Source organism: Nannospalax galili, unplaced genomic scaffold (genome assembly GCF_000622305.1).
Source record: "Nannospalax galili isolate Female #2095 unplaced genomic scaffold, S.galili_v1.0 scaffold529, whole genome shotgun sequence".
NCBI lineage: Eukaryota > Metazoa > Chordata > Mammalia > Rodentia > Spalacidae > Nannospalax > Nannospalax galili.
Genome location: NW_008360309.1, coordinates 1,957,519 through 1,981,893, shown reverse-complemented (window position 1 = coordinate 1,981,893; position 24,375 = coordinate 1,957,519). Strand labels below are relative to the sequence as shown.

The 24,375-nt window shown below is 53.4% G+C and overlaps 2 protein-coding genes across 13 annotated transcripts; one reads left to right on the top strand and one right to left on the bottom strand.

The window, feature by feature from the left end:
* Positions 1-3,130: 3,130 nt before the first annotated feature.
* Ushbp1 (USH1 protein network component harmonin binding protein 1) lies at positions 3,131-16,250 on the bottom strand. Of its 5 annotated transcripts, XM_017795999.2 has the most exons (15): positions 15,690-16,250; positions 14,374-14,506; positions 14,227-14,306; positions 14,029-14,143; positions 13,793-13,944; positions 13,103-13,490; positions 11,509-11,631; positions 10,199-10,332; positions 9,798-9,938; positions 8,526-8,681; positions 7,215-7,464; positions 5,638-5,859; positions 4,850-4,935; positions 4,339-4,461; positions 3,131-4,191 (listed from the first exon to the last, which is right to left on the bottom strand). In XM_017795999.2, the coding sequence occupies exons 4-15, from the start codon at positions 14,080-14,082 to the stop codon at positions 4,017-4,019; spliced, it is 2,004 nt and encodes a 667-aa protein (XP_017651488.1). In that variant the 5' UTR covers positions 14,083-14,143; positions 14,227-14,306; positions 14,374-14,506; positions 15,690-16,250; the 3' UTR covers positions 3,131-4,016. The 5 variants fall into 5 exon arrangements, with proteins under 5 accessions (XP_017651488.1, XP_029415172.1, XP_029415171.1 ...); XM_029559312.1 differs by lacking the exon at positions 14,374-14,506; XM_029559311.1 differs by lacking the exons at positions 14,029-14,143; positions 14,227-14,306; positions 14,374-14,506; positions 15,690-16,250 and having other exon boundaries at positions 13,103-13,915.
* A 240-nt stretch (positions 16,251-16,490) lies between these two features.
* Positions 16,491-23,834, top strand: Babam1 (BRISC and BRCA1 A complex member 1). 8 transcript variants are annotated; one of them, XM_008824617.3, is made up of 9 exons: positions 16,491-16,773; positions 16,885-17,149; positions 17,627-17,942; positions 18,377-18,435; positions 19,056-19,176; positions 19,257-19,335; positions 20,963-20,987; positions 22,163-22,379; positions 23,375-23,834. In XM_008824617.3, exons 2-9 carry the CDS (start codon positions 17,004-17,006, stop codon positions 23,573-23,575), a joined length of 1,164 nt encoding a protein of 387 aa, XP_008822839.1. In that variant the 5' UTR covers positions 16,491-16,773; positions 16,885-17,003; the 3' UTR covers positions 23,576-23,834. The 8 variants fall into 8 exon arrangements, with proteins under 8 accessions (XP_008822839.1, XP_008822848.1, XP_008822847.1 ...); XM_008824626.3 differs by lacking the exon at positions 16,885-17,149; XM_008824625.3 differs by lacking the exon at positions 16,885-17,149 and having other exon boundaries at positions 17,583-17,942.
* The last annotated feature ends 541 nt before the right edge of the window (positions 23,835-24,375 follow it).

Below are 24,375 nucleotides of genomic sequence, written 5' to 3'. Positions count from 1 at the left end.
GGCGGGGCGGGGCGCGCGGCCGGGGGCGGGCGCTGTTGCCCCGGCGACGGCCACCCTTATAAGGGCATGGGGTGTCCGCGCGCTCCCGTAGCCGGGCCGGCGGGAGGGACGGGGGCGGATCGCGGCTGACCCTCCCCCACGCCGCCCTTAACCCCTGCGCGTCCTGTGTGGTGGCCGGGGCCGTACACTGCGCACCCCACAGAGGCCAGTTGGGGGTACCCTGTACCCGGGGACCCTGCAGCCGGGACTCTGTAGCCAACCACCCTGCAGCCAGGAATCTTGTAGCCCTGGGATCTTGCACTCCGGGGAACCCTGCAGCCCGGGGACCCTGCACCCTGGGGACCCTGCAGCCGGGGCACACCCCTGCGCCGCGTAGACGCACACGCACACGCACGCACACACTGCTTTGCAAGGCGGATTGTGCTTGCTCCCTCTTCCAGAAAGTCCCAGTGGCCACCCCACCCCCGCCCTCTGCTCCGATGAACACCTGGTGCCCAGATCTCCTGGGGACGGGATGTGGCCTTCAGAAGTGGCCCGCCAGTCTGGGAGGTCAAGGGGTCCCCCACCCCTCCAACGTAGCCTGAGGTAGCCAGAAGGCCCGCCCGTCTTGGGGGCCTGTTGTCCTCGGCCCCCCTCATTTCCTTTTCTTTCTGTTTTACAGAGGGTTGGCCTGGCCCCCGGCTGGACCACAGATGTCTTCTGGCTCCCTGGAGTCCTCCAGCTGCCGACACGCCTCCAGTCCTCGCGCTCGCCTCATTAGACCCAGGCTGCCCTGGAGCAAGCATTTATTAAGCACCCTTTGTGTGCAAGGCTTCTCCAAGGCAAGCATTTATTGAGCAACGGCGTGTACAGCAGGCTAGACCTGACTTTGGGCCTGTTAACGGTTAACCCGGGGTAAGGCACTGGAAAAGCTGGAAAAGTCTGGCCAGAAGTGACCTTTCACCCCCGAGTCAGGCAGGTTCTGCCTGCCAGGCCTGCTCTGCCTCCTGCCCAGGTGGGGCCTGTGTGGACACCGGAGCAGGAGAGAGGGCCTTGCCCTCCCCTCCTTCACACACACACACACACACACACACACACACACACACGCACGCGCGCGCGCTCCTTGCTCAGTCAAAGGCCAGGTGCAAAGTTCCCTCCTCAAGATGAGACCTGATGAGGACAGGGTGAACTTTGACAGCACTCTAAGATCCAGCAGCACTTACAGGCAAATGGAGATTCAGCCTTCCACCAGCCAGAGGCCCTCAGCCCTGGACCTTGTACCCACTGGAAGGGTCTGTCTGGGTGTAACATGAAGACCTTATGAAATACGGAGAGCAGGGAGGACTAAGGTTAAACATGAGCAAGGACTTCCCAGGAATTTTATTAGAGTGAGTTCTGCCTTTCTGGGAGCAAAGCCTGGGTGGCCCACAGGATGCTTTAGTTTGGAGGCCATTGCTGGTTATTCCAGCCCAGGACATAAGTCCTAGCACCTGGCCCAGACTAGTCTAAAATCCTTCGTGGTGGGGGAGAATCTCAGAGAAGGAAGAAAGCTCTGGGAGGGGACTGAGGAGGGGAGCTGGGGGTGAGGGAGGCAGGTCTCGGGGGAGGGGACCCAGAAGGAGTTGCTCAGTTCCAGCCCAATCCCAGTAGCTATGCTACCCCCTAGCTCTTGGGGCCCAAGTGAGGGTGGGTGGAGCCTTGACCCACCCCCCTGACCCCTGCCCGTGGCCCCGCGGTGACATTTGACCTTGTGGCTGCCTTGGACAGGGGGACAAAGGCGCCTGGGCCCATCTGCTGCCCTGGGCCTGTGGGAACGGCCGGACTCTGCTAGGGCAGCCTGGGAACCTGTCCCACCCCCGCACCAGGCGACCTTGGCAGACCACCAGCGATCTGGAGAACTGAGGGTTGAGATGAGCTGGCAAGATGGCTCAGTTGATAAAGGCACTTGCTGCCAATCTTGATAACCTGAATTCAGTCCCCAGGACCTACGTGGGCAAGGTGGCCTGCCTCAGTTTCCCTTATCCTTGAAACCCCACAGAATGGGGCACCCACTGGCCACCAGCCCCACTGCTTCTCTTGTGGGGGAAAACTTGTCTCCCTCCCAGAATTCTCCACTTTCATTTCTGCCTCGGGTTAGAGCCCCAGCCTCAGACTTGCATTGCCTCGGGGCAGTGCGGCTATCCCCTGGGGACAGACCCCTGTCCTCCACATACCTGCACAGGTGCAGCCAGGGTTGGTGGAAACGGAATCCGGAATCCGAGTGTAGGGTTTCAGCCTAGCTCAGGGGCAGACAGCTGGCCTCCCATCCCAGACCCAGGTGACAGTGTGGCCCATACAGGCTTCTGGGAACGGCCAAACCATCTCCTATAGCCATCATGAGTTCCTCTCCCCCAAAGTATAAGGCAGCAGGGCCCTGGGTACCTTAGTGCCACCTTTAATTTTTTTGGTTTTATTATATTGTTTGTGTGGAGGTCAGAGGACAACTCTGGAGTCATTTCTCTCCTTCCATCATAAAGTGGGATCCAGGTATTGAATTTGCAGCAAATACCTTTACCTGTGGAGCCATCTTGGTAGCCCCATTTTTATTTTCGGTATTTACTTTTTTTTTTTTTCTTTTTTTGTCTTTTTGAGACTGTCTTCCTGTAGAACCAGCTAGCCTAGAACTCACTACATAGACCAGGCTGGCCTTGCCCTAAAAAATATCCATCTACTTCTGCCTCATGAGTGCTGGGATTAAAGGTGTGTGCCATCACACCCGACCCTATTTATTTACTTGTTCATTTAGTTTTTTAAATATTTATTTATTTATTTACATTTATTTATTTATTTATTATTTATTTTGGTCTTTTTGAGACAGGGTCTCCCTGTAGCCCCAGCTATCCTAGAACTCACTATGTAGACCAGGCTGGCCTTGAAATGACAGAGATCCACCTGCCTCTGCCTCCCAAGTGCTGGGATTAAAGGTGTGTGTCACCACACCTGGCACTGTTTATTTTATGTGTATGAATGTATTGCCTGCATGTATGTACCGGTGTTGTGCAAGGTCAGAAAAGAGTGTTGGAGTCCCTGGAACTGGAGTTACAGTTGTTAGCCGCCATGTGGGTGCTGTGACTCCAACCTGGGCCCTCTGCAAGAGCCGTCAGTTGTCTTAACCACTGAGCCATCTCTCCAGCCTTTGTTCATTCAGTTTTGAGAAAAGATCTCCTGTAGTCCAGGCTGGCTTCACCCTCACAGACCTTAAACTCAGTGATGGGATTATAAATGTACACAAACTGTCCCAGTTTTATGTGGTGCTGGGATGGAACCCAGGGTCTTGTGCACATTAGGCAGGCATTTTACCCACTGATCTCCACCCCACTCCATTTGTTTATTGGTGGTGGTTGTTTCCCCCAGCTCTCCTCAGGGGCCTCCTGAAGGCATAGTAAGGGGGTAGGGCTAGAAACCTGGTATTGCACATGCTCAGTAACCTCTGGGGCTGGGAATCCAGTACCTCACCCATGCTACGCAAGTGCTGTACCTCTGGCCACAGTCCAAATGTGTCATCTAAATGCCTGTCCCAAAGGCTTCTGTGATTCCTCCTCCCCTGCCATCTGCCCTGGGAAGAAGCACTACCACCCTATGCCTGACCCTGAGCCTCATGCTCAAGTCTCCACTTGGGAGGTGTCGGGTCAGACCCACCACCTCCAGGCAAGGTGAGGATAGGAAAAAGGTAGGCCGGCCACCAGGGATAAAGATGGTAGGTGTCACAAAGGACATGTTTTTCAAAGATTTAGTATTAAGTGTATGTGAGTGCCTGTGTGTGAGTATATGCACATGCATGTGTGCAATGCCTGCAGAAGCCAGAAGAGGGTCTCTGATCCCCAGTAACTGGAGTCACAGAAGGTTGTTAGCCATTATATGGGTGCTGGGAACCAAACCTAGGTCCTCTTCAGGAGTAGCCTGTGCTCTTACTGCTGATCCGTCCCTCCAGCCCCATGTCAGGACACTTTATGACATGTCTGCTACCACTGCAGTTACACAGAAGCTGAGCATGGGGCCTACAGGAATGTCTCCCCTGGCTGGGGCCCAGGTTTCCCCAGGGATCTGGCGGTGGCTTCCAGTGCTGCCAGCTCTTCTGCCTGCCTGGCCTGCATCTGGGTCATCTGCTGTTCCAACTTTCTGCTTTGCTCTTCCTGCTTCCGGTGGGCACCTCTGAAGGCCAGGACTAGGGCACTGCAGGGAGTGAGATGCCTTGCTCAGCTGGACAGAGACCCCCAGGACCCAAAGACCAGACTGAAAGCTAGTCTGCTGCCTCTCTTCTGAGGGGGAAACAGGCCCAGAGAGAGCCGGGGATACTGCTGGGACTATCCTGGGTCCTACCTGTGGGCTTTGCACAGCTCTCTGTTGAGCTCTGCACTATGAGCACGTCGAATTCGACCCTTCTGTGCCATTTGCTCTAGCTGCCACCGCAGGGCCTGCAACTGTGCTTGCAGCTCCAAGGTCCTGTAGGGGGAGAGAGAGGCAGGCACCAACATGTTCAACTTGCCCCACCCTCCTACCAACCTCTTGCCTGTGCTGCCCAGACTGGAACACATTTGCATACAGGTGCACAAATTTTATCTTATGAATACAATGCGACCCCCTTCATCCATCCATCTACCTATCCACTTACCCACCCACCCATCCACTCACCCATCCACCGATCCACCCACCCACCAACCCACCCACCCTTCCATTCATCCATCCATCCACTCACCCATCCACTCATCCACCCACCCATCCATCCATCCATCTATCCATCCGTCCATCCATCCATCCACTCATCTATCCACCCACTCACTCATCCATCTATCTATCCACCCACCCAACCATTCTTCGAGCTGATGCAGACCTGGTGAGAGATGCTGCCAGTTCTTGGGACAGGTTCTCAGAGTCCCACACTCTGCCTGTCTGGCCACCTGGGAGGGCAGGAGGGCCCTATATGAGGCAGATGGAAGAGAGATTAGGTCTTCAATGTTGTCAGCCCAAGCTGGATGTCACCCAGGTGTTGGCCAGAACTTGTTTTTGTTAATTATATATATTTTTTAATTTTTAAAATTTATTTTTATTTTCTGTGTTTTTCCTGCATGTATGTATGTGAACCCATGTCATGCAATGCCTGCAGAGGTTAGAAGAGGGCATCAGATCTCCTGGAGCTGGAGTTACGGATAGTTATTAGCTGCCATGTTGGTGCTGGGACTCCAACTTGGGTCCCCTGCAAGAGCAGCCAGTGCTCTTAACTGCTGAGCTATCTCTCCAGCCCCCAGCTCTCAATCATGTGATGTTGGCCCGGAACTCGCTATGTAGACCAGGCTAGCTTTGAACTCACAGAGATCTGCCTGCCTTTACTTCCAAGAGCTGGGATTAAAGGCAGTCAACACCACGCCTGGCTTTGTTTGTTAGTATGTGTGCACACACGTGTGCGACAATGCACTTGTGGAGATCAGAGGACAAGTTTCAGGGATCTGGTCTCTCTTTCCACTGTGTGGGTCCTGGGGATGGAATTCAGGTCATCAGGCCTGATGTCAAGCCCCTTTATCCACTGAGCCATCTTGCTGGCCCACTCCTTGGTGCACAAACAGTGGGAGCCCAGAGGATGGACAGGAGGCGCACCTGATGGTGTGTCGTTCTGCCTCTCACCTGTGCCCACTCCTCCTCCTCGCTGCTGGCGTCTCCACTGCTGCCCCTGCCGCTGCTGTCCTGCACCCCGCAGGCCCCCAGGTGCGCCCGCTCCCAGCGGAGCTGCTGCAGAAGCAGCGCAAGCGCAGGGCCCTGGGTCCGTAGTGCAGCCTCCCTCAGCTCCAAGCCGCGCTTCTCCTTCCGCAGCAGCTGCAGCCGCAGCGCCAGGTCGGCCAGGCCCTCCTGTGAGGACCAGATGTCACAAGGTCTGGCTTGGGAGACGCTTCTAGAACTTCTCAGACTCCAGAGCGTCTTAACTTTTTCTTTCTCTCTCTCTTTCTCTCTCTTCCTTCCTTTCTTTCTTCCTTTCTTTCTTTCTTTCTTTCTTTCTTTCTTTCTTTCTAATGGGGTTTTTTGTCACTCTAACATTCCCCCCTCTGAAGATGGAACTCACTATGTAGTCCAGGCTGGCCTTGAACTCACAGAGTTCCACCTGCCTCTGCCTCTCAATTATTTTATTATTTATATTCTGCATGTGTGTGGGCACAGCGAAGGTGCCCACAGAGGCCAAAAGCAGGCATCGGATCCCCTGGAACGAGCTGCCCACTGTGAGTGCTGGGAACCAAGCTTGGGTCTTCTCCAAGAGCAGCTGGCCTCTTAACTGTTGAGCTACCACTTCAGTCCCCAGAACCTTAAAAAAATTTATTACACTTATTTATTGGGGGGGGGGTTAGAGGACAACTGTTGGGTGTGGGTTCTCCCTCCACCATGTGGGTTTCAAGGATCTAACACAGGTCATCAGGCTTGGCAGCAAGCACGTTTACCCGCCACGCCGTCTCACTTCATTTTTTCTCTTATTCTTTTGAGACATGGTCTCACTCTGTAGCTCAGTTGGAGGGCTGGCCTTGAACTCCTGATCCTATCTCAGCCTCCCAAATGCTGGGATTCGAGGGTTGCACCACAGTGTATGCTAGGTGAGTGCTCTACCAAGCCGCATGCCCGGCCCCTGTCCTGCCTGACCACAGCCCCAGAGTCTCCTGCAACCCTCATCTTCCCATAAGAGGAGCATTTTGGAGAAGCAGATTGTGACAGTATTATCAGGGTAGTATTATCAGCATATTGGGATCTAGAATCACCCAAGACTCTGGGCATGCCTGTGAGGGAACATCTGGACTGGGTTAGCTGAACTGGAAAGATCTACCCTGAATGTGGGGGTACCATCCTGTGGGGTGCTGACTGAGCACAAAAGAGAAAGCCAGTTGAACACCGGCACTCATCTCTCTGCTTCCTGACTGGTTGTGACATGACCGGCCACCCCATTCCTGCTGCTGCTGCTGGACTGGCCTTCCAACCATGAGTCAAAACAAACCTTTCGTCTGCAGGTGGTATTTCACAACACACGTAACCAGGAGACTCAGTATCTAATGAAGAACTAGATCTAGAGAACAAACTCCTATGCATCCCTTAAACCCCAACTCCAATTTTCTTTCACCCAGAAAACCTCCCAACCCAAAGATCTGCCTCTCTACTGGCCCCCAGTCATGCCCCCGAAGCTTCAATGAAGGGCAGGTGCAGAGACATGCCTGACACATTCGTACCCGAGTGGCCAACAGGTCCTGCTGGATCTGAGACTTCTCCAGCCGGGGCAGCGCTGGGCCAGGCTGCATCTCCAACATGGCCATCACTGAGGCTTCAGTGTGGGGCACAGTGGGCCTGGGTTCACGGACAGGACCCAGGGCTGGAGGAATCTTCACCAAAGCCCGATGTTCCTGGACACGCTGCACATGGCCATGGAGCCTAGCAACCAGTTCCTGTGGTGTGGGCTTGTCCACACTGCTGCCCTCCGGGCTACAGGAAACAGGAGATGGGTCTGTGTTAATGCTTGGGCACGTGTTCTGACTGGATGGTACTCCAAAGAGCCACCATCGTCTCCCTCGCTGGCCATGCTGACTCCCAGGCCACCTGGGGTGGGCCTATCCTAATAGTAGGATCAGCACCACAGCACACACCCAGCAGTCATCTTCCAGCAGAACAGCATGCTGAGGGCTAGGTAGAGTGCTTATAGCTCAGTTGGTAGAGTGCTTGTAGCTTAGTTGGTAGAGCTCCCACTTAGTATGCATGAGACCCTGGGTTCCATTCTCAGCACAGCATAAACTGGGCGTGGTGATGCACATCTGCCATCCTAGGACTTGGGAGGTAGAGGCAAGAAGAAGTCATGTGGCCTGGTTGGAGTAAATTCAGCACTGGGGGAGTGTGATACTAATTCTACCGTGTGCTCCCCTCAAGCTAGACTGCAGCCCAGATGGTTGGTGATGGCTTGCTGTGTGCTGCAGACATGGAGGTATAAGCTCAGAAGCCCAGTGATGACAGGAGAGTGCATGGCTGGCTGTCTTGCTAGGTCCACATAGAGATGCACCCTGCTCAGACTCCTTCCTTTGATGCTATACAGTGCCCTGGCCACTTCTGATACCCTCCCCACACTCTCTACTTCCTGGCTGCCATGATGCATTGACAAGCCTGAAACCATAAGCCATTCCTCCCTTCATTGATTTTGTTTTTATTTTCAGCATTTGGGGTTGAACCCAGGGCCTTGCACATGCTGGGTTAACTTTTATTTTTGAAACAGGGTCTCCCTGTGTAGCCCCAGCTGACCTGAAACTCCCTATATATCCCAGGCTGGCCTCCAATTCACAGGGATCTGCCTGCATCTGCCTCCCTAGTGCTGGCATTAAAGGCTGCATCACATGCCCAAGTGCCAAGCAAACTTTTTAACTGACTGTACAGTCAGACCTTGTGCCAACCAATCCTGGTCAACTCAATGCTGATTCTGCTGCTCAGTGACTTAAAAGCCCCACACAGCCCACTGTGGGACTCCCACCCCCTTTAGGACCTCAGCGTCCTGGAGGTACCTGGGCTGGGGTGTCCCTCCATCCATGGCAGCTTCCTTTTCTGCCAGCAGCCTGGTCACCGCATCCTCAGCTGCCTGCAGGTCACCCTCGGTAGCTCTGTCCTTGGTGGCCATTCTCAGAGCCAGCAGTGCCCCAAATGCCTCCTCACAGTCCTCACTGTGGGACATTGGTTCTGAGTGCTTCACCTCACCCAACCACAAGTCAGGTGTGGTGGCACACATCAGTCATCCCAGCACTTGGGAGGCTGAGGCAGGAAAATCTTTGTGAGTGTAAGGCCAGGCTGGTCTATGAAGTGAGTTCCTTGCCAAGGCTACATTGTGAAACTCTGTCTCAAACCACACACCCCCCAATACAAAAGAGGAGGTGGAGAGATGGCTCAGCAGTGACTGCTTTTGCAGGGGACCTGGCTTTGGCTCCCAGCACCCACAGGGCAGTTAACAACTGTCTGTAGCTCCAGTTCCAGGTTATACAGCACCATCTTCTGATGTCCACAGGTAGTGCATGCACATTGTACACTTGCATGCAGACAAAATAAAAATAAAAGTAAAGGTTCTGGGCATGGTGGCACATGCCTGTAGTCCCAGCACTTGGGAGGCAGAGGCAGGCAGATCTCTGTGAGTTCAAGGCCAGCCTGGTCTGCATAGTGAGTTCCAGGACAGCTGGGGCTACAGGGAGACCCTGTCTCAAAAAGACAATAAATAATAAATAAATGAATGAATGAATGAATAAGTAAATAATAAATAAATAAATAAATAAGGAAGGAGAGAACCAACTCCACAAAGTTATCCTCTGCCATGGCACACTACTCACACAATAAATAAACTTAAAACATCTGGTCATAGTGGCACAAACCTTTAATCCCAGCACTCAGAAGGCAAAGGCAGGTGGATCTCTGCAAGATCGAGGCCAGCCTGGCATACATAGTGAGTTCCAGGCTAGCTGGGACTACAGGGGGACCCTGTGTCAGAAAAACATACATACATACATACATACATACATAATACATACATACATAGTCAAACAAGAACAGAACATAACCAACCAACCAGCCCCTTTGCTGGGTGGAAGAACCCCGCTTGTGTGAACCATGTTCCTGCACTCTGCACACAGATACCTTCACTCTGGGCTGGCGTCCCTTTGAGATAATTTCCAGGCTCCAACAATAGGTTTTGAAGGTCAATGTCCCCTGTGCATGGGACCACCCTGGGATACGCCTCATCCCCAGTCTCGCCCACACCTCATATCTTCCCCATCATGGCCATTGGCACAGACCTGTATTGCAGGGCCAGGTGCAGGGCTGTGGCCTCAGCCTCCCGCAGGCCCAGCTGCATGCTGAGACTTTCACAGCGCCCCTTGTAACCCTGGAGCACGGCCAGCAGGAGGCGGTTGAAGCACTTCAGATTCTCGATGCTCCTGCCTCCAAAGGTGGGCAAGAGGGAAGAGGGATGAGTGCCCTGCTCAACCAGAGTCCTGCTTCCCTCTCCACCTTGCAGGGGAGACCCAGTGGGGAAGGTATGTGTCCTTAAAGCTCCCAAAGGTGGGCAAGAGGGAAGAGGGATGAGTGCCCTGCTCAACCAGAGTCCTGCTTCCCTCTCCACCTTGCAGGGGAGACCCAGTGGGGAAGGAATGTGTCCTTAAAGCTCAGCAGCCATGGCTCTCAGACCCTTACTTACCCTTGGAGCTGTTCCAGTTGGTCTTCCATGAGGTGTGTCTCAGGGGCCCGGCGCTGTGTAGAAAGACACCCAAAGATCTGGGTGCTGGAGTTTCTCTGGAGGCACTGGAGCATGGGGTGAACCAGGGGGGAGCCCTGCCAGGAAGATGTGACTCAATTTACCCAAATGTCATCCAGAGCCAGATAATGAGTGTGACTTTTTTACTGTACTGAGGATGGAGCCCAGGGTCTTTGCACATGCTAGGTGCCTTCTGTAACACAAAGCCATAATTGCAGCCCTTTTGTGTGTGTATGCATGTGTTTGTGTGTAGATGGGTTACATGTGGGGGGTATGCATGCATGTCTGTGTGTGTGGAGGCCAGAGGTCAACATCGTGTGTTGTTTCTCTAGAGCCATCAACCTTGTTTTTGTTTGTGTTTAGACAGAGTCTCCATGTAGCCCCAACTGGCCTAGAAATCACTATGTAGAGCAGGCTGGCCTGCCTTTGCCTCCCAGTGCTGAGACTATAAGTGCATGCCACCATGCCTCTTTTTTTTTTTTTTTTCGGAGCCGAGGACCAAACCCAGGGCCTTGCGCTTGCTAGGCAAGTACTCTACCGCTGAGCTAAAACCCCAGCCCCTCTTTTTTTTTTTAATGTGAGTTGTGGGGATCAAACTCAGGTCCTCAGGTTTGCGAAGCAAATGTTTGCCAACGAAGCTGTCTTCCCGGACACCAGCCTTTCAGAACTTCACTTAAACTGATTTTATTACGTTGTTATTCGTTTGTTTATTATTTATTTATTTTTGTCTTTTTGATGCAGGGTCTCTCTGTAGCCCCAGCTGTCCTGGAACTCATTATGTAGACCAGGCTGGCCTCGAGCTAACGAAGATCCATCTGTTTCTGCCTCCCAAGTGCTGGGATTAAAGGCATGCGCCACCGTGCCCGGCTATTTATTGTTTGTTTATTTATTTATTTATTTATTTGTGTGTGTGCGTGTGCTCATATGCCATATGTGGAAGTCATAGGAAAGCATGTGGGAGTAAGTTCTCTTTCACAATGTGTGTCCTGGGGATTGAACTCAGGTCCTCAGCCTTGGTCTCAAGCACCTTTATCTGCTGAGCCATCTTGCGGACCCTTTTCTTACCTTTTATTTTGAGACCATCTTGCTAAGTTGCCCAGGCTGGCCCTGGAGTCATAATCTTCCTGCTTCACCCTTCTGAGAAGCTGGGGTAACACTCTTTAGTGGCCAACCCTGGCAGTTTAGGCTTTTGAGGACAGTGTAGGAGCTCATGAGCAAGAAGTGAAGTTCATCCCCAGAGTACTTAGACTGACCTGAGGTGTCCAGGGTTCCCCTTCTGCTCCAGAGCTGCTGGAGTCACTACCAGGACCTCCAGCTGGGAGGGAGGGAGGCCAGGAGGTCTCCAGCTGCATCAGTGTGTTCTGTAGCTCCTGTACCTGCGGGCATTAGGCTGCAGCTCCAGTGTGCTCACACAGGGTTAGCCTGCAGAACCCATGAGTCCCAGCTGCCACTCAGCACCTAGCATTTAACCAGGACAGGGGCCACGCCCAGGGAAGATGAAACCATTTGGTTTATTCTTTCTTTCTTTTGTATTTTAGGATGGAGATGCACAGTATTTCCCAGGGTGGTCTGGACCTCCTGGATTCAAGCCATTCTACTGCCTTAACTTCTTAGGTAGTTAGAATTACAACAGTGCATCACCACACCCAGGAAGGGGAGTTTAATTCATATTTGGTAGGAGGTGAGGGTGCTTGGAATGGAATCCTAGGCCTTCTATGTCAAGTAAAGGCTAGGTCAGAGCTCCATCCTTGAGCCTTACCCCCAGCCGCTCACTGGGGGATTCTAGGCAAGAGCTCTACCCCTGAACCACACCCCCCAGCCCCTCACTGGGGGATTCTAGGTAGGAGTTCTACCTCTGAGCCATACCCGGATCCTCTTTTTACCTTTTATTTTGAGATAAGGTCTGACTATGTTACACAGAATAGTGTAAGTCGCTATCTTCCTGCCTTAGCCTCTGATAGTGCTGAGATTACAGGCTTGTGCCACCATGCCTGGCTTTAACACCACTCATAATCTGGCCATTTCTAGTCACCTCAACCACTTCCATAGAGTGCCTGGGCACACATACACACCCATCTTGAGGGTTATGGCCCAGCTCCAGACTGTTCCTCTGGTAACCAGCAGAGGGCAAGTGGAGAACAAGGGTCTGCTCCACCTTTCAGAACCCAGAGCTCTCTGTGGCTCCGGCATGGTCAGCTCTAGAATCCTGCCCTGCACCAGCTGACTGTGGCCATCACTTCTTGTCTTCACCTCCCTCCACAGTAGCCTCACTTTATCCCTTTGTGTGTGTGCAGTACCCAGAGCTTCAGAGGTACTGGGCAAGCACTCCACTCCTTAGAAAAGGCTACACTCAGCTTTTTCAAAACCAAAAAACAGTTTTTGAGTCAGTGCCTTATGTAGCCCAGGCTAGTCTTGAACTCAGTAGGTAGCTGAGGCTGACCTTGAACTCGCTCTCCTCTTGCCTCTACCTTCTGAGTATTGGGATGACAGGTATGTCCAAGCAAGCACTGTACCTATGAAAACATCCCCAGCCCTCCTAAATTTTGTCTTTGGAGACAAGGTGTTGTACAGCTCAGGCTGGCCTCTAACTCAAGATCCTCCTGCATCAACCTCCCCAGCCTGAGCCCACAGGGGAATGCCACTGTGCCCTGCTTCCTTCTGGTCTTCAATCATTGGGGCCTCATGCCCCTCCTTGACTGACATGGTGGGGGACCTGTATTGCTTGGTTGCTGGACTCATCTCTCCTTGTGCCACACAGGTTTGTTGAATGAGTGAGTGTATGTTCCCCTTGCAGGGCCTGCCTCCTCCCTCAGACAGCTAGGGGGTGGCACTGGGATCACAGCTTACCTGGCTCTGTAGAGTCTCCTTCTCAACCTGGGTGGCCTGCAGGACAGCCTGAGTGCGGACCAGCTCAGCTTCCCGGCTGCCCAGGGCCAGCCGCAACCAGGCGTTCCTTTCGGTCAGCCGGGCTGCCTCATGCCGGCCATGCCTTGCCTCGTCCTGGTCACCAAAGGGCCCTGGTCCCCCCTTGTCTCCATCTTCTGCTTCCCTCAGCCCTGGAGAGCTCGGGGACCGGTGGCGCCAGGCGGTAGCTGCCACTTCCAGGGAGCCCAGAGCATGCTGCAGAGCCTCAAACACATCCTGGGGTGCTGCTGGGGCCCTGGGGGCTGCAGCCTCACTTGGCTCCTCAGGGGCTGATGCCAGCACCCCACAGCCCAAGCCACCATGGTCAGTTCTGCAAGAGAATGCAGGAATCCAGCCACAGGACTTTTCAGGAGGGTGGGCTGGCAGTGGGCTTTCCCTAGCTCCTGGGCTGATGGAGGAGGAAGAGAAAGAAGAAGGGGAGAGAAGGAGGTGGTGGTGGAGAAGGAGGAGGAGGAGCAGGGCGAAGAGGAGAAAAAGGAGGAAGAGGGATTGGGGAGGAGGAGGAAGGCTGAGGGTGTGTGGGAGGCTATGGCAGGGACATGAGGAGGGCAGCATGATAGTTCTGTGCTGGCCTGGGGCTGGCCTGGAGGACACACATTAAACCTATCTTACTGGCTCCCTGGGCCCTGGCTGCCATCTTGGGGCTCTGCACTGGGGTCCTGCAGCTCTGGCAGGAGGCTGTCCTGAGGCCCAGGCTTGGCCCTGAGGTTCCCGCTGGCAGCCTCTGCCTCCTCCGAGGTTTCAGCCACTGGGTCCAACTCCCCCTGAAATGACCAGGGCCTGGCTGAGCCAAGTGGGCCTGGGCTTCCGGGTCCCCGAAGTTGGTGTGGAGGGAGAAGGGCACTCACGGGTGGAGGGTGCCTCCCTCGACGGCTTCGGGGCCGTGAGGCCAGGCTGCTCATGATTGCTTTCCACCTGCTCTCAGATCTTGCCTTTGTCTCTGTGTTATCCTTGGCTCTTCCACTAGGAGAATCTTGTGTTATCTGTGTGGTTCTGACATATTTGAATGTTTGGATGCCTCTCTTAACAGGCAGCTTACTACCTACCTGCCAGTCAGCTCACTCCTGGTCTTGCACCTCTCCTCTGTCAGCCTCCCCAGATTTCAGTTATCCACGTTCCTCTCTCCCTACAGAGACAATGGGCCAGGGTCAGGAGAACTCCCTTTCCTCCCAGGACCCTAGGCCCCACCTCACCTGGGGTTCACCCTGCTGTCTTCTTCACCGCCTACTTCTCTGGGGCACCATGGGAGAGGCCTGGGCTCCTGGGCATCTCAGGTCATGCTGGCCACTGCACAGGTCACACTGGCCAAGGTTGGCCTGGGAGAGGCTGGGAAACAGGAAGCCCCTGCCCTGGTCACATGACCAGTTATTGTCCCATTTCCTCCTGCAGGACAGTGGCTTCCTCTTGAACTGGGACAGGATGGGGGATGGAGACCCTTGTTCTGCTCCCAAGAGACCAACCTCTCCTATCCCAGCCCCAAGCCTCAAGGCCCCGGATTTCCAGCCGTCAGGTTTCTTCAATGCCACCTGATCACCAGGGGGCTCCACCACCAGTGTCTTATTTTTCATTCTTTTAAAAAATTTTTTTCTATTTTTTATGTATATGAGTGTATTGCTGCATGTGTGTAAGTGCAGCCATGTCGTGCAATGCCAGCAGAGGTCAGAAGAGGGCGTTGGATCCCCTGGAACTGGAGTTATGGACGGTTGTTAGCTGCCATGTGGGTACTTGGAATCGAACCTGGGTCCTCTCCAAGAGCAGTCAGTGCTCTTAACCACTGAGCCCTTATTATTCTCTCCAGTCCTTACGCTTCATTCTTATTTGTTTTTGTTTCTTTTTTTTTGGTCTTTTTGAGACAGGGTCTCCCTGTAGCCCCAGCTGTCCTGGAACTCACTAGGTAGACCAGGCTGGCCTTGAACTCAGAGAGATCCTCCTGCCTCTGCCTCCCGAGTTCTGGGATTAAAGGTGTGTGCCACCACGCCCAGCACTTACTTTTTTAAAAAAATATTTTATTTATTTATTTTATGTGTATGCGTGTATTGCCTGCATGTAGGTAAGTGCACCCGGGTCGTGCAATGCTCGTGAGGACAGAAGAGGCTGTCGGATCCCCTGGAACTGGAGTTACAGACAGCTGTTAGCTGCCATGTGGGTGCTGGGATTTGAACCTGGGTCTTCTGCAAGAACAGCCAGGGTTCTTACCTGCTGAGCCATCTCTCCAGCCCCTTACTTATTTTATTTATTTACTTATTTAGTGTGTGTGTTTGTGCCACAGCACACATGTGCAGGACAACTTGTGGGAGTCGGGCTTGGCCACAAGCCCCCCAAGCCATCACATTGGTCCATATATATATATTATATATATAATATATATATATATTATTGGTCCATATATATTATATTGGTCCATATAAAATATTTTTTTTCTGGGGGGGTCTTTTTGAAACAAGATCTCCCTGTAGCCGCAGCTGGCCTGGAGACCAAGCTGACCTCGAACTCACAGAGATTCACCTACCTCTGCCTCCCAAGCGTTGGGATCAAAGGCGTGCGCCACCATGCCCGGCTGGTCCATATATATTTTCAGGTGAGCCAAAGCTGCTGGTACAGTTATTTCAGCCAGGTTTTTTATTTAAATTTTATGTGTATGAGTGTAATGCCTGACTATGTAAGTGCACCCATGTCATGCAGTGCCCAAGGAGGTCAGAAGAGGGCATTGGATCCCCTGGAACTGGAGTTACACACAGTTGTTAGCAACCATGTAGGTATGGGAATCGAAGGCAGGTCCTCTGCAAGAACAGCCAGTACTCTTAACCGCTGAGCCAGCCCCTCCAGCCAGTTCTTGTCAGAAGGTTCTAATTGGTCAACGCTGTTTTGGTTTTTGGTTCTTTTTTTCTTTAAATGAATCCTTTTGGTTTTTTTGAGGCAGGGTCTCATGTAGCCCAGGCTGGCCTTAAACTCTCTATGTAGCCTGGACTAGCCTTGAACCTCTGATCCTCCTGCCTCTGCCTCCAGAGTGCTGGGATGACAGGTGTGTACCACCAACCGGCCTCTGCAACCTATGCAAATACATGTAAAAAAGGAGGGCGGGGCCTTGACCCCAGCCATGTCCAAACCTGTCAATAGCCGACAGGCCTCGCCCCTTCCCCTAAGCCCCGCCCAGACCAGGCCTCTTGCTTTTCTTCCGGGGAAGTCCCGACCACTGTAGTCTGATTAAAAACAAACGTTCCGCCTACTCTAGCGTCAGCCAGTCATCTCTCACACCCATTCCCGGTGCTAAATCTCGGCCACTTCAGCTCCACTCCAGTCTGTCACACTATAAGCCCCACTCAGGACCGTGTCAGCCTATCGGCTTCCACGTCCTCACCAGCCTGCTCCGATTCAGAGCTTCCCCCGGCCTGAGGGCCACTGAACTACATTTTCCAGAAGGCGTCGCGGCAGCGCGGCACAACTTCTGTTCTGGAAAATGGCGGCTTCCGGAAGCCGGAGCGATTGAGTGGCCGCGGTGTGGTGAGGGGCTGCGGTGAACCTGGTACCCCCGTCCCCGCCTGGCGCCCCAGGTCTCTGTTGTCCGAGTTCCAGTCTTCTTGCTGCAGCTCAAGGTTTGTTTTCCTGAGGCATTGGGGGCTGCAGGGTCTTCACACGCCGTCCTGGGAAAAGTGCACCCTTTGCACGGGGCGACTGACTGTTCATTGGCTTCCTGGGTCTCCAAGGGACCTGCAGGCGGCCCGGGCCCGAGGAGCGCAGAGCTCCAGTCTCCAACACACTTCCAGCCCCTGGTAACGGAAACCCCACTGTAATCTGAAGCCACCGAGGGAAGCTCCGCGCTTTTATGTTGCATTCAGGCATAGCTGGATCCAGGCGCTCAAGTCACTTCCGTTTTGTCAGTGGGCAGTCGCTTTCTTCAGGCAGTCGCTTCCTCTCAGGCCGAAGGAGCTTTGGGGAGATCGAAGTGTGTCTTCCCTGCTCTGCAAGCCAGTTGAGTCTCTTTTTCCAGGTGTGGGAACCACTGACGCCGGTATTGTGTCAGGTACCCATTTCTGAGTCACTCCCCATGATCAGGCAATTGGAGAATGTTCATTGGCCAGGGGAAGGAATCAGCCTCTGCCTTGCTGGAAAAAGTGGGAAGCCAGGGCTGGGATAGAGACAGCTCAGTGGATAGAGCGCCGACCCTAGCATGCACGAGGCTCTAGGCTCCGTCCCCAGGTGGAAGCAGGAGGATCAGGATTTCAAGGTCATCCTCAGCTGCATAGCAAGGTTGAGTCCAGCCTGGGCTACAAGAAGCCTGTCACAAAAAATAAAAAAGGAAAAAACAAACAAACAAAAAAGTCCTGGGCTCAGATCAGGCAGCAGACTCCTGAGCTCAGTACCTGGCTCAAGATTGGTTCTTAGTAACCAGGTTTTTTTTAAGCTCTAAGGCAGTACCCTGGCATCTGCCACCCCCTGTCCATCCAGCCACCCAGGAGCCATGGAGGTGGCAGAGGTCAACAGCCCCACTGAGGAGGAGGAAGAGGAGGAGGAGGAGGAGGAGGGGGAAGAGACTGCATCCGAGCCAAGGCCTCGCACTCGCTCCAACCCTGAGGGCGCCGAGGACCGGACCCTGGGTGCACAGACCACTGTGGGCAGCCGCAGTGAGGGAGAGGGTGAGGCGGCCAGTGTGGACGACCAGTCCCCCAGTGCCCCAGGAACTGGGCCCAAGACCTGGCAGGTGCCAACCCCAGCTCCGGAGATCCAGATTCGCACCCCCAGGGTCAACTGTCCAGAGAAGGTGGTAGGTGGGGGTGTCAGTGTGGGGTGGAAGGAATGGGGGGGTGGTAGGTGGGTCACTCCTGCCTGTGGGCTTTTCCTACAGACTCCATAGGAACTGGCAGGCTTGATACCTTAAACAGTACAAATTTAGATTTGGGTGTTTATAACTTTTTGGTGACACTGGGTACAGAACTTGAGACTACATGTGCCTCCAGCCATTCCTTGGGGGATTGTAGGTGGTCGTTCTACCCCTGAGCCACACCCCCAGCCCCTCACTGGAGGTTCTACCTCAGCCATGCCCCAAGTCCCTCTGTTACCAGGGGATTCTAGGCAGGCACTCTACCTCTAAGCCCTGCCCTGGCCCCTCACTGGGGAGGCTTTGCCTTGCTCTTCCCATAGGCCTCTGGGTTGGGTTGACTGTGTGCTAGCTCCCCTCCCTCCTATTCTCTGTTTCAGATCATCTGTCTGGATCTTTCAGAGGAAATGTCTGTGCCGAAGCTTGAGTCGTTTAATGGGTGAGGTGCTCTTGGGCATTGGACATGGGCAGCTTATAGTGTCCAGGGTTCTGGGTGAGATCTGCTCATGGTATGTGGACCCTTGCACCTGGCAGGATCTGCATGGTGGTGACACCTGATAATTACACGGCTGTGACCCCAAGGCGCCTAGCCATGTGGTTGTGAGGTGTCTCCCTGGTCTGTCACAACAGTTACTGTGACAGTGACACTTCAGGAGCCAGGTGACCCCAGAGCCTCAGATTATGAGCAGACAAGCGTCAAAATTCAGCCTTCAGAGCCGTTTGCCTCTGGCACGAGTGTGGTGTGAGGTGGCACATGTGGAAGGGTCCTAGGGGACTGCAGGGGATGAGGGCAAGATGCCTGTGGGCTGGTGGCACATACCTGTCATCTCAGCATCTGGGAGGTGGTGACAGAAGGATCAGGAGTTCAAGGTCACACTGGGCTATGCAGTGAAGTTGAGGCCTGCTGGGGCTACATTAGTGAATAGCCAGCCTAGGCTATATAGTGAGTTTGTGGCCAGCCTGGACTACATAATGAATTCATGACCAGGGTGGGCTACATAGTGAGACTGAAGCTAGCCTGAGCTATGTGAGATCTCTTACCGAGATCCCTGTCCCCAGATCCAAGACGAATGCCCTGAACGTATCTCAGAAGATGATTGAGATGTTTGTACGCACCAAGCATAAGGTCAACAAGGGCCACGAGTTTGCACTGGTCGTGGTGAATGACGACTCTGCCTGGGTGAGACTGGCAGTGACAGGGACCCCAGGGGAGCCCCGGGGCCTGGGAGTCCTTGCACTAAAGCCCGAGTTTCCCTGCAGCTCTCTGGCCTGACCTCTGACCCCCGGGAGCTGTGCAGCTGCCTGTATGACCTGGAAACGGCGTCCTGCTCCACCTTCAGTATCCTTGTCACCATCGTCCTGCGGCCCCTATCAGGGTGACCCTCAGCCTCATGTTCCCAGCTGTGTCCTAGAAGATGCCAACCCTGGACGGCCCTTGCCATAAAGTGCAAGTTAAACATCCAGAATCCAAAGCACCCCAGAATCATCATGGTCTCCATTGTAGCCAAGACTGGCCTCAAATTCGTGATCCTCCTGCCTCAGCCTCCTTTACTGCTGTGATCACAGTTGTTCACAGCCAGGTCCCCTTGTTTATTTATTTACTTAATCATTTGTTCACCTATTATTGTACAGGGTGGTTGGAGGACAAGTCTGTCGAGTTGGTTCCCTCCTTTCACCCTTACATGGGTTCTGGGGATCAGACTTAGGTCACTAGGCTTGTATAGCAAGTGCCTTTGCCCGCTAACCCTTTTCGCTGCCCTTAGATTTGTTTATTTGGGCTAGTCTTGATTTATTGTCTTGGTTCACCTGGAACTTTCTGTGCAACCCAGGCTGTCTCCAAATGTGTAGTAACCCTCCTGCTTCAGCTTCCCGGGTGCAGGGCAAGAGTATAATTTTATTTTGTTTGGTTTTCTTGAGACCGGGCTGTAGCCCTAGCTGGCCCAGAACTTGCTTTGTAGCCCAGGCTGAAATTGATCTCAGAGATTAGCCTCTGCCTCCTGAGTGCTGGGATTAAAGGTATACACCACTAAACAGTAAATTAATAAAAAATAAATAAATAAATAAATAAAAATTTGAGACAGTCTCATTTGAGACAGGTGGCTTTGACTTCACTATGTAGCCGAGGATAACCTTGAACTCCTGATCCTCCCAAATGCTCGGATGACAGGAGTGCACTGCTTTGCCTGGTTTATGTGATGTGCAGGATGGAACCCAGGGCCTCATGTTTCTTAGGCAAAAACTCTGCCAACTGAGTCCAGGTCTCAGCAGAGTTCACGGTGTTTGTGCTCTTTCATCACAGGTGGAATATCCCGTATCTGACATTCAGAGATGAGTTTCGGTGAAAACCTAGGCACAAGCCCATGTGTGGTGGTGTATGCTTGACATCCTAGCACTCAGGAAGCTACAGGAGGCAGGAGGATTACAGGTTCCAGGCCAGCCTGGGTTACAGATCTAGATTCTGTTTCAAGAAAACAAAAGCCTACAACAGCAGGCTAGCAAACTCATTCTGAATGTGCAGGACCTGGGCCCTGGCATCCCAAGTGAGGTGCCCATGCTGTGGTAATAGGTGTCAAAGACAATGAATCATGCCAGGCTTGGTGATACACACCTTTAGTCCCAGCACTCGGAGGCAGAGGCAGGCAGATCTTTATGAGATCAAGGCCAACCTGGTCTACGTAGGGAGTTCCAGGCCAGCTGGGGCTACTGGGAGACCCTGTCTCAACAAACCAAAACAATCAAAAAAGGAAACAACAGAGAGATGAGTGGGAACAGAGTCCCCAGTTTGTGGGAGACTTTGAACTTTGGAGGGTCTCCGGATGCTGCATCTGCTTTGAGTGTGCAAAAGGAAGCTGCTCAGAGAGGTCATGGTGTTGGCTGGGGTCACACAGCCCACACCTGCAGTGTCTCCTGGGCCCAGATCGTGGAAGCATCCTTGATGTCTTGGTCTTCTCCTTAGCTCTTGTCAGATCTGGAGGGCCTGTTTAGTCTCATGTGAGTAGCCACTCTGCACTGGGAGAGGATGGCGGGTGGGCAGTGGGTGCCAGAGGCCCTGGGTTCACCTCAGTGCTGCAGGAAGATTCGGCCAGAGAGGATGCATTGCTGCTAGTGAATGGGTACCACAGACCTGGTCAGAGCCAGTATCCTTTGAATTTCTTTTGAAAAAAAGATTTTTTTTTTTTGCTCTTTTTGCGGCAGGGTCTCCCTGTAGCCCCAGCTGCCTAGAACTCACAGAGATCCGCCTGCCTCTGCCTCCCGAGTGCTGCGCCACCACGCCTGGCATATTTTTTTTAAATCTTTTAAAAAATATTTATTATTTTTATTTTATGTGTACGCATGTATTGCCTGCATGTAGGTAAGTGCACCCGTATCGTGCAATGCCTGCGGAGGACAGTAGAGGCTGTCAGATCCCCTAGAACTGGAGTTAGGGACAGTTGTCTTCTGCAAGAACAACCAGTGTTCTTAACCGCTGTGCCATCTCTCTAGCCACAAAATCTTTTTTTTTTAATGATTTTATGTGTCTGAGTATTTTGCTTACATGGAAGGGCACCCGTGCATGCAGTGCCTAAGGGGGCCAGAAGAGGGCATTGTAGCCCCTGGAACTGGAGTTAGACAGTTGTTAATTGTCATGTGGGTGCTGAGACCCAAACCCAGGTCTGCAAGAGCAGCCAGTGCTCTTCACCATGAGCCATCTGTCTAGCCCCTTATTCATTTATTTTTATTTTGTGTGGGATTTGCATGTGCGTGGGTGCAGAGGAGGACATGGATGTCTTGCTCTATCCCTCTCTGTCTTTCCCCTTGAGACAGGTCTCACTGACCCTGGATCTCACTGATGCTGGAGCTAGATGGCCAGAGAGCCCCAGAGACCCTCTTGCCTTGGTCATCACAGTTCCATGCACTGGGCTAGGCCCAGTATTTTCCACAGATGCTTAGGATTTGAACTCATCCTCATGCTTGCAAAGCATACTCTTACCTTCTATGCTGTCTCCAGCCCTGGCTTTGCTTTTTACATGTGAAGGCCCCTAGCCGTCTCTCTACCTAGGATCCTTGGCTTGTGGGATACAGCTGTGGTGGAAGGAGTAGTGGGCACTGGCATAGCAGAGAAAGGTCTGTGGGTGGTAGACTCAGGCCAGTGCTGGGCATGACCTACCCTGCCCACTCCTGTGTAGCCAGCAGAAGACGGAGCTGCCAGTCACAGAGAATGTGCAGACCATCCCACCCCCGTATGTGGTACGCACCATCCTTGTCTACAGCCGCCCGCCCTGCCAGCCCCAGTTCTCCCTGACTGAGTCCATGAAGAAAATGTTCCAGTGTCCCTACTTCTTCTTCGACATCGTGTACATCCACAATGGCTCTGAGGAGAAGGAGGACGAGATGAGCTGGAAGGTGAATGGCCCATCTGGGAGGGAGGGCAGCTGTTAGGGGTGTAGGGGACGCTGCGGGCTGCCTGCCCTGGCCTGGCTCTCCCATTTCTTCTCTGAGCTGGAAGCATTGAGTCAGCAGCCGGGGAGCAGGGCCGTCCAGTCACACCTTTCACAGTACCCCACTTCTTGTCCCCTGACTTCACCCTTGCTATGTCATCCTCTTGGATGGTACCCTCCCCTCCCCACCTCCCCAGGCCTGGCTGCTTTCATCTCTGAACTTGCCGTATGACCCTCAGAGTGTCTCTAACATCTCTGAACTTCAGTTTATCTGACTGTGAAGGCCACTTCATGGGCTAGCAAGAGGGTTCAATGGAGAAAAGGTTCTCACCACCAAGTCCGACGACTTGAGTTCACTCCCCAGGTTCGAGGACAGCCTTACCCCCACCCACTTTGTTTGAACTGGTCTTATTTGCTGACTTTGCGCTTCAGGGGTTCTCCACTTCCTACCCTGCGGTCCAAGTAGTGAGATCAGGTGTGAGCTGCCACACTTAGAATGACATAGGCTCTAGGATTCAAACTCAGGTCTTCCTGCCACACTTAGAATAACATGGGCTCTAGGATTCGAACTCAGGTCTTCCTGCCACACTTAGAATAACATGGGCTCTAGGATTCGAACTCAGGTCTTCCTGCCACACTTAGAATAACATGGGCTCTAGGATTCGAACTCAGGTCTTCCTGCCACACTTAGAATAACATGGGTTCTAGGATTCGAACTCAGGTCTTCAGGCTTGCACAGAAGGCTCTTGCCCTCAGAGCCGTCTCTCCAGCCCCACACTGGGTCTCTGACATTGGGTAGGAGTTGGGTTGTCCGCTGACTCCGTGACTGTTTCTGCTTGCCATGCTCCTCTCGTGGCCTCAGAGCCCACCCCAGATGACCTGTCCTCTGGGAGCCCTTGGGAGTCGGGGCCAGCCTGTCATGGTTCACCCCACCCTGAGCAGCCCCTCACTGGCCCACAGGACATGTTCGCCTTCATGGGCAGCCTGGATGCCAAGGGCAGCAGCTACAGGTATGAAGTGACACTGGCCGGCCCGGCACTCGAGCTGCACAACTGCATGGCCAAGCTGCTGGCCCACCCGCTGCAGCGGCCCTGCCAGAGCCACGCGTCCTACAGCCTGCTGGGCGATGATGAGGACGCCGAGGGTGAGGCCACCGTGTGACCTGTTACCACCCCTTAGGAGACCCTGGGGCTAGAGTGCTGGTTTTCAAATTGAGTTTCCTGGCATCCCTAAGGGTTCCAGAAGGGGCAATGAGGGCACTTAGGGAACCCTGGAAGAGAGCCAGGGGTCCCAGGAGGTCTCCCAGGAGCTCTGGGCACCCCAGTCCATGTTTCCTGGTCCCCACCCACTCCAGGCTGTCCATTCCCTCTTCTTGCCTGGGGTAAAATGTCATAAGAATAAAAAGTCTGGGACTATCTAAGCTGCTCCTCAGTCATTTGGGGTTCACAGATCCTGCTGTTGACAAGTGATAGAAAATCCTGGCCACAGCAAAGCAGAGGGTGAGCTGCACCTCCATTGACTGAGAAGGTCACAGGCTGTATCTGGGTTCCCTGACACCATACCTGGTGTGATGTGGAGGGGACTGTGCTGCCCAGCGGGGTGGGTATTCTCTGCACTCAAACTCACCCTGCAGAACCTGGAGGAGCTCACCCAATGTCCTATGCGACAGGCCAGTCCTTTGGGGGCTGAGACCTGGTCCCCACAGGACCTGTTTACATTTAGGGGTAGCCTAAACACCCAACAGTACCAGCTCCCACCCACCTCCATATCCCTCAGAGCTGCAGCGCAGGCTTTCAGTGGCTAGACCTGGTGGACCTGCCTGGGTCATGCGGCCCCTCCCTCATCTGCCCTGGCCCAGGATTCTGGGACCCTTATTGCCCAGGCCAGGACTTTGGCCACTGGGAGGAGGACCATCCCCAAAGAACCTTCTAGAGCCTTCCACGTGAAGCAACTGTGGAGAC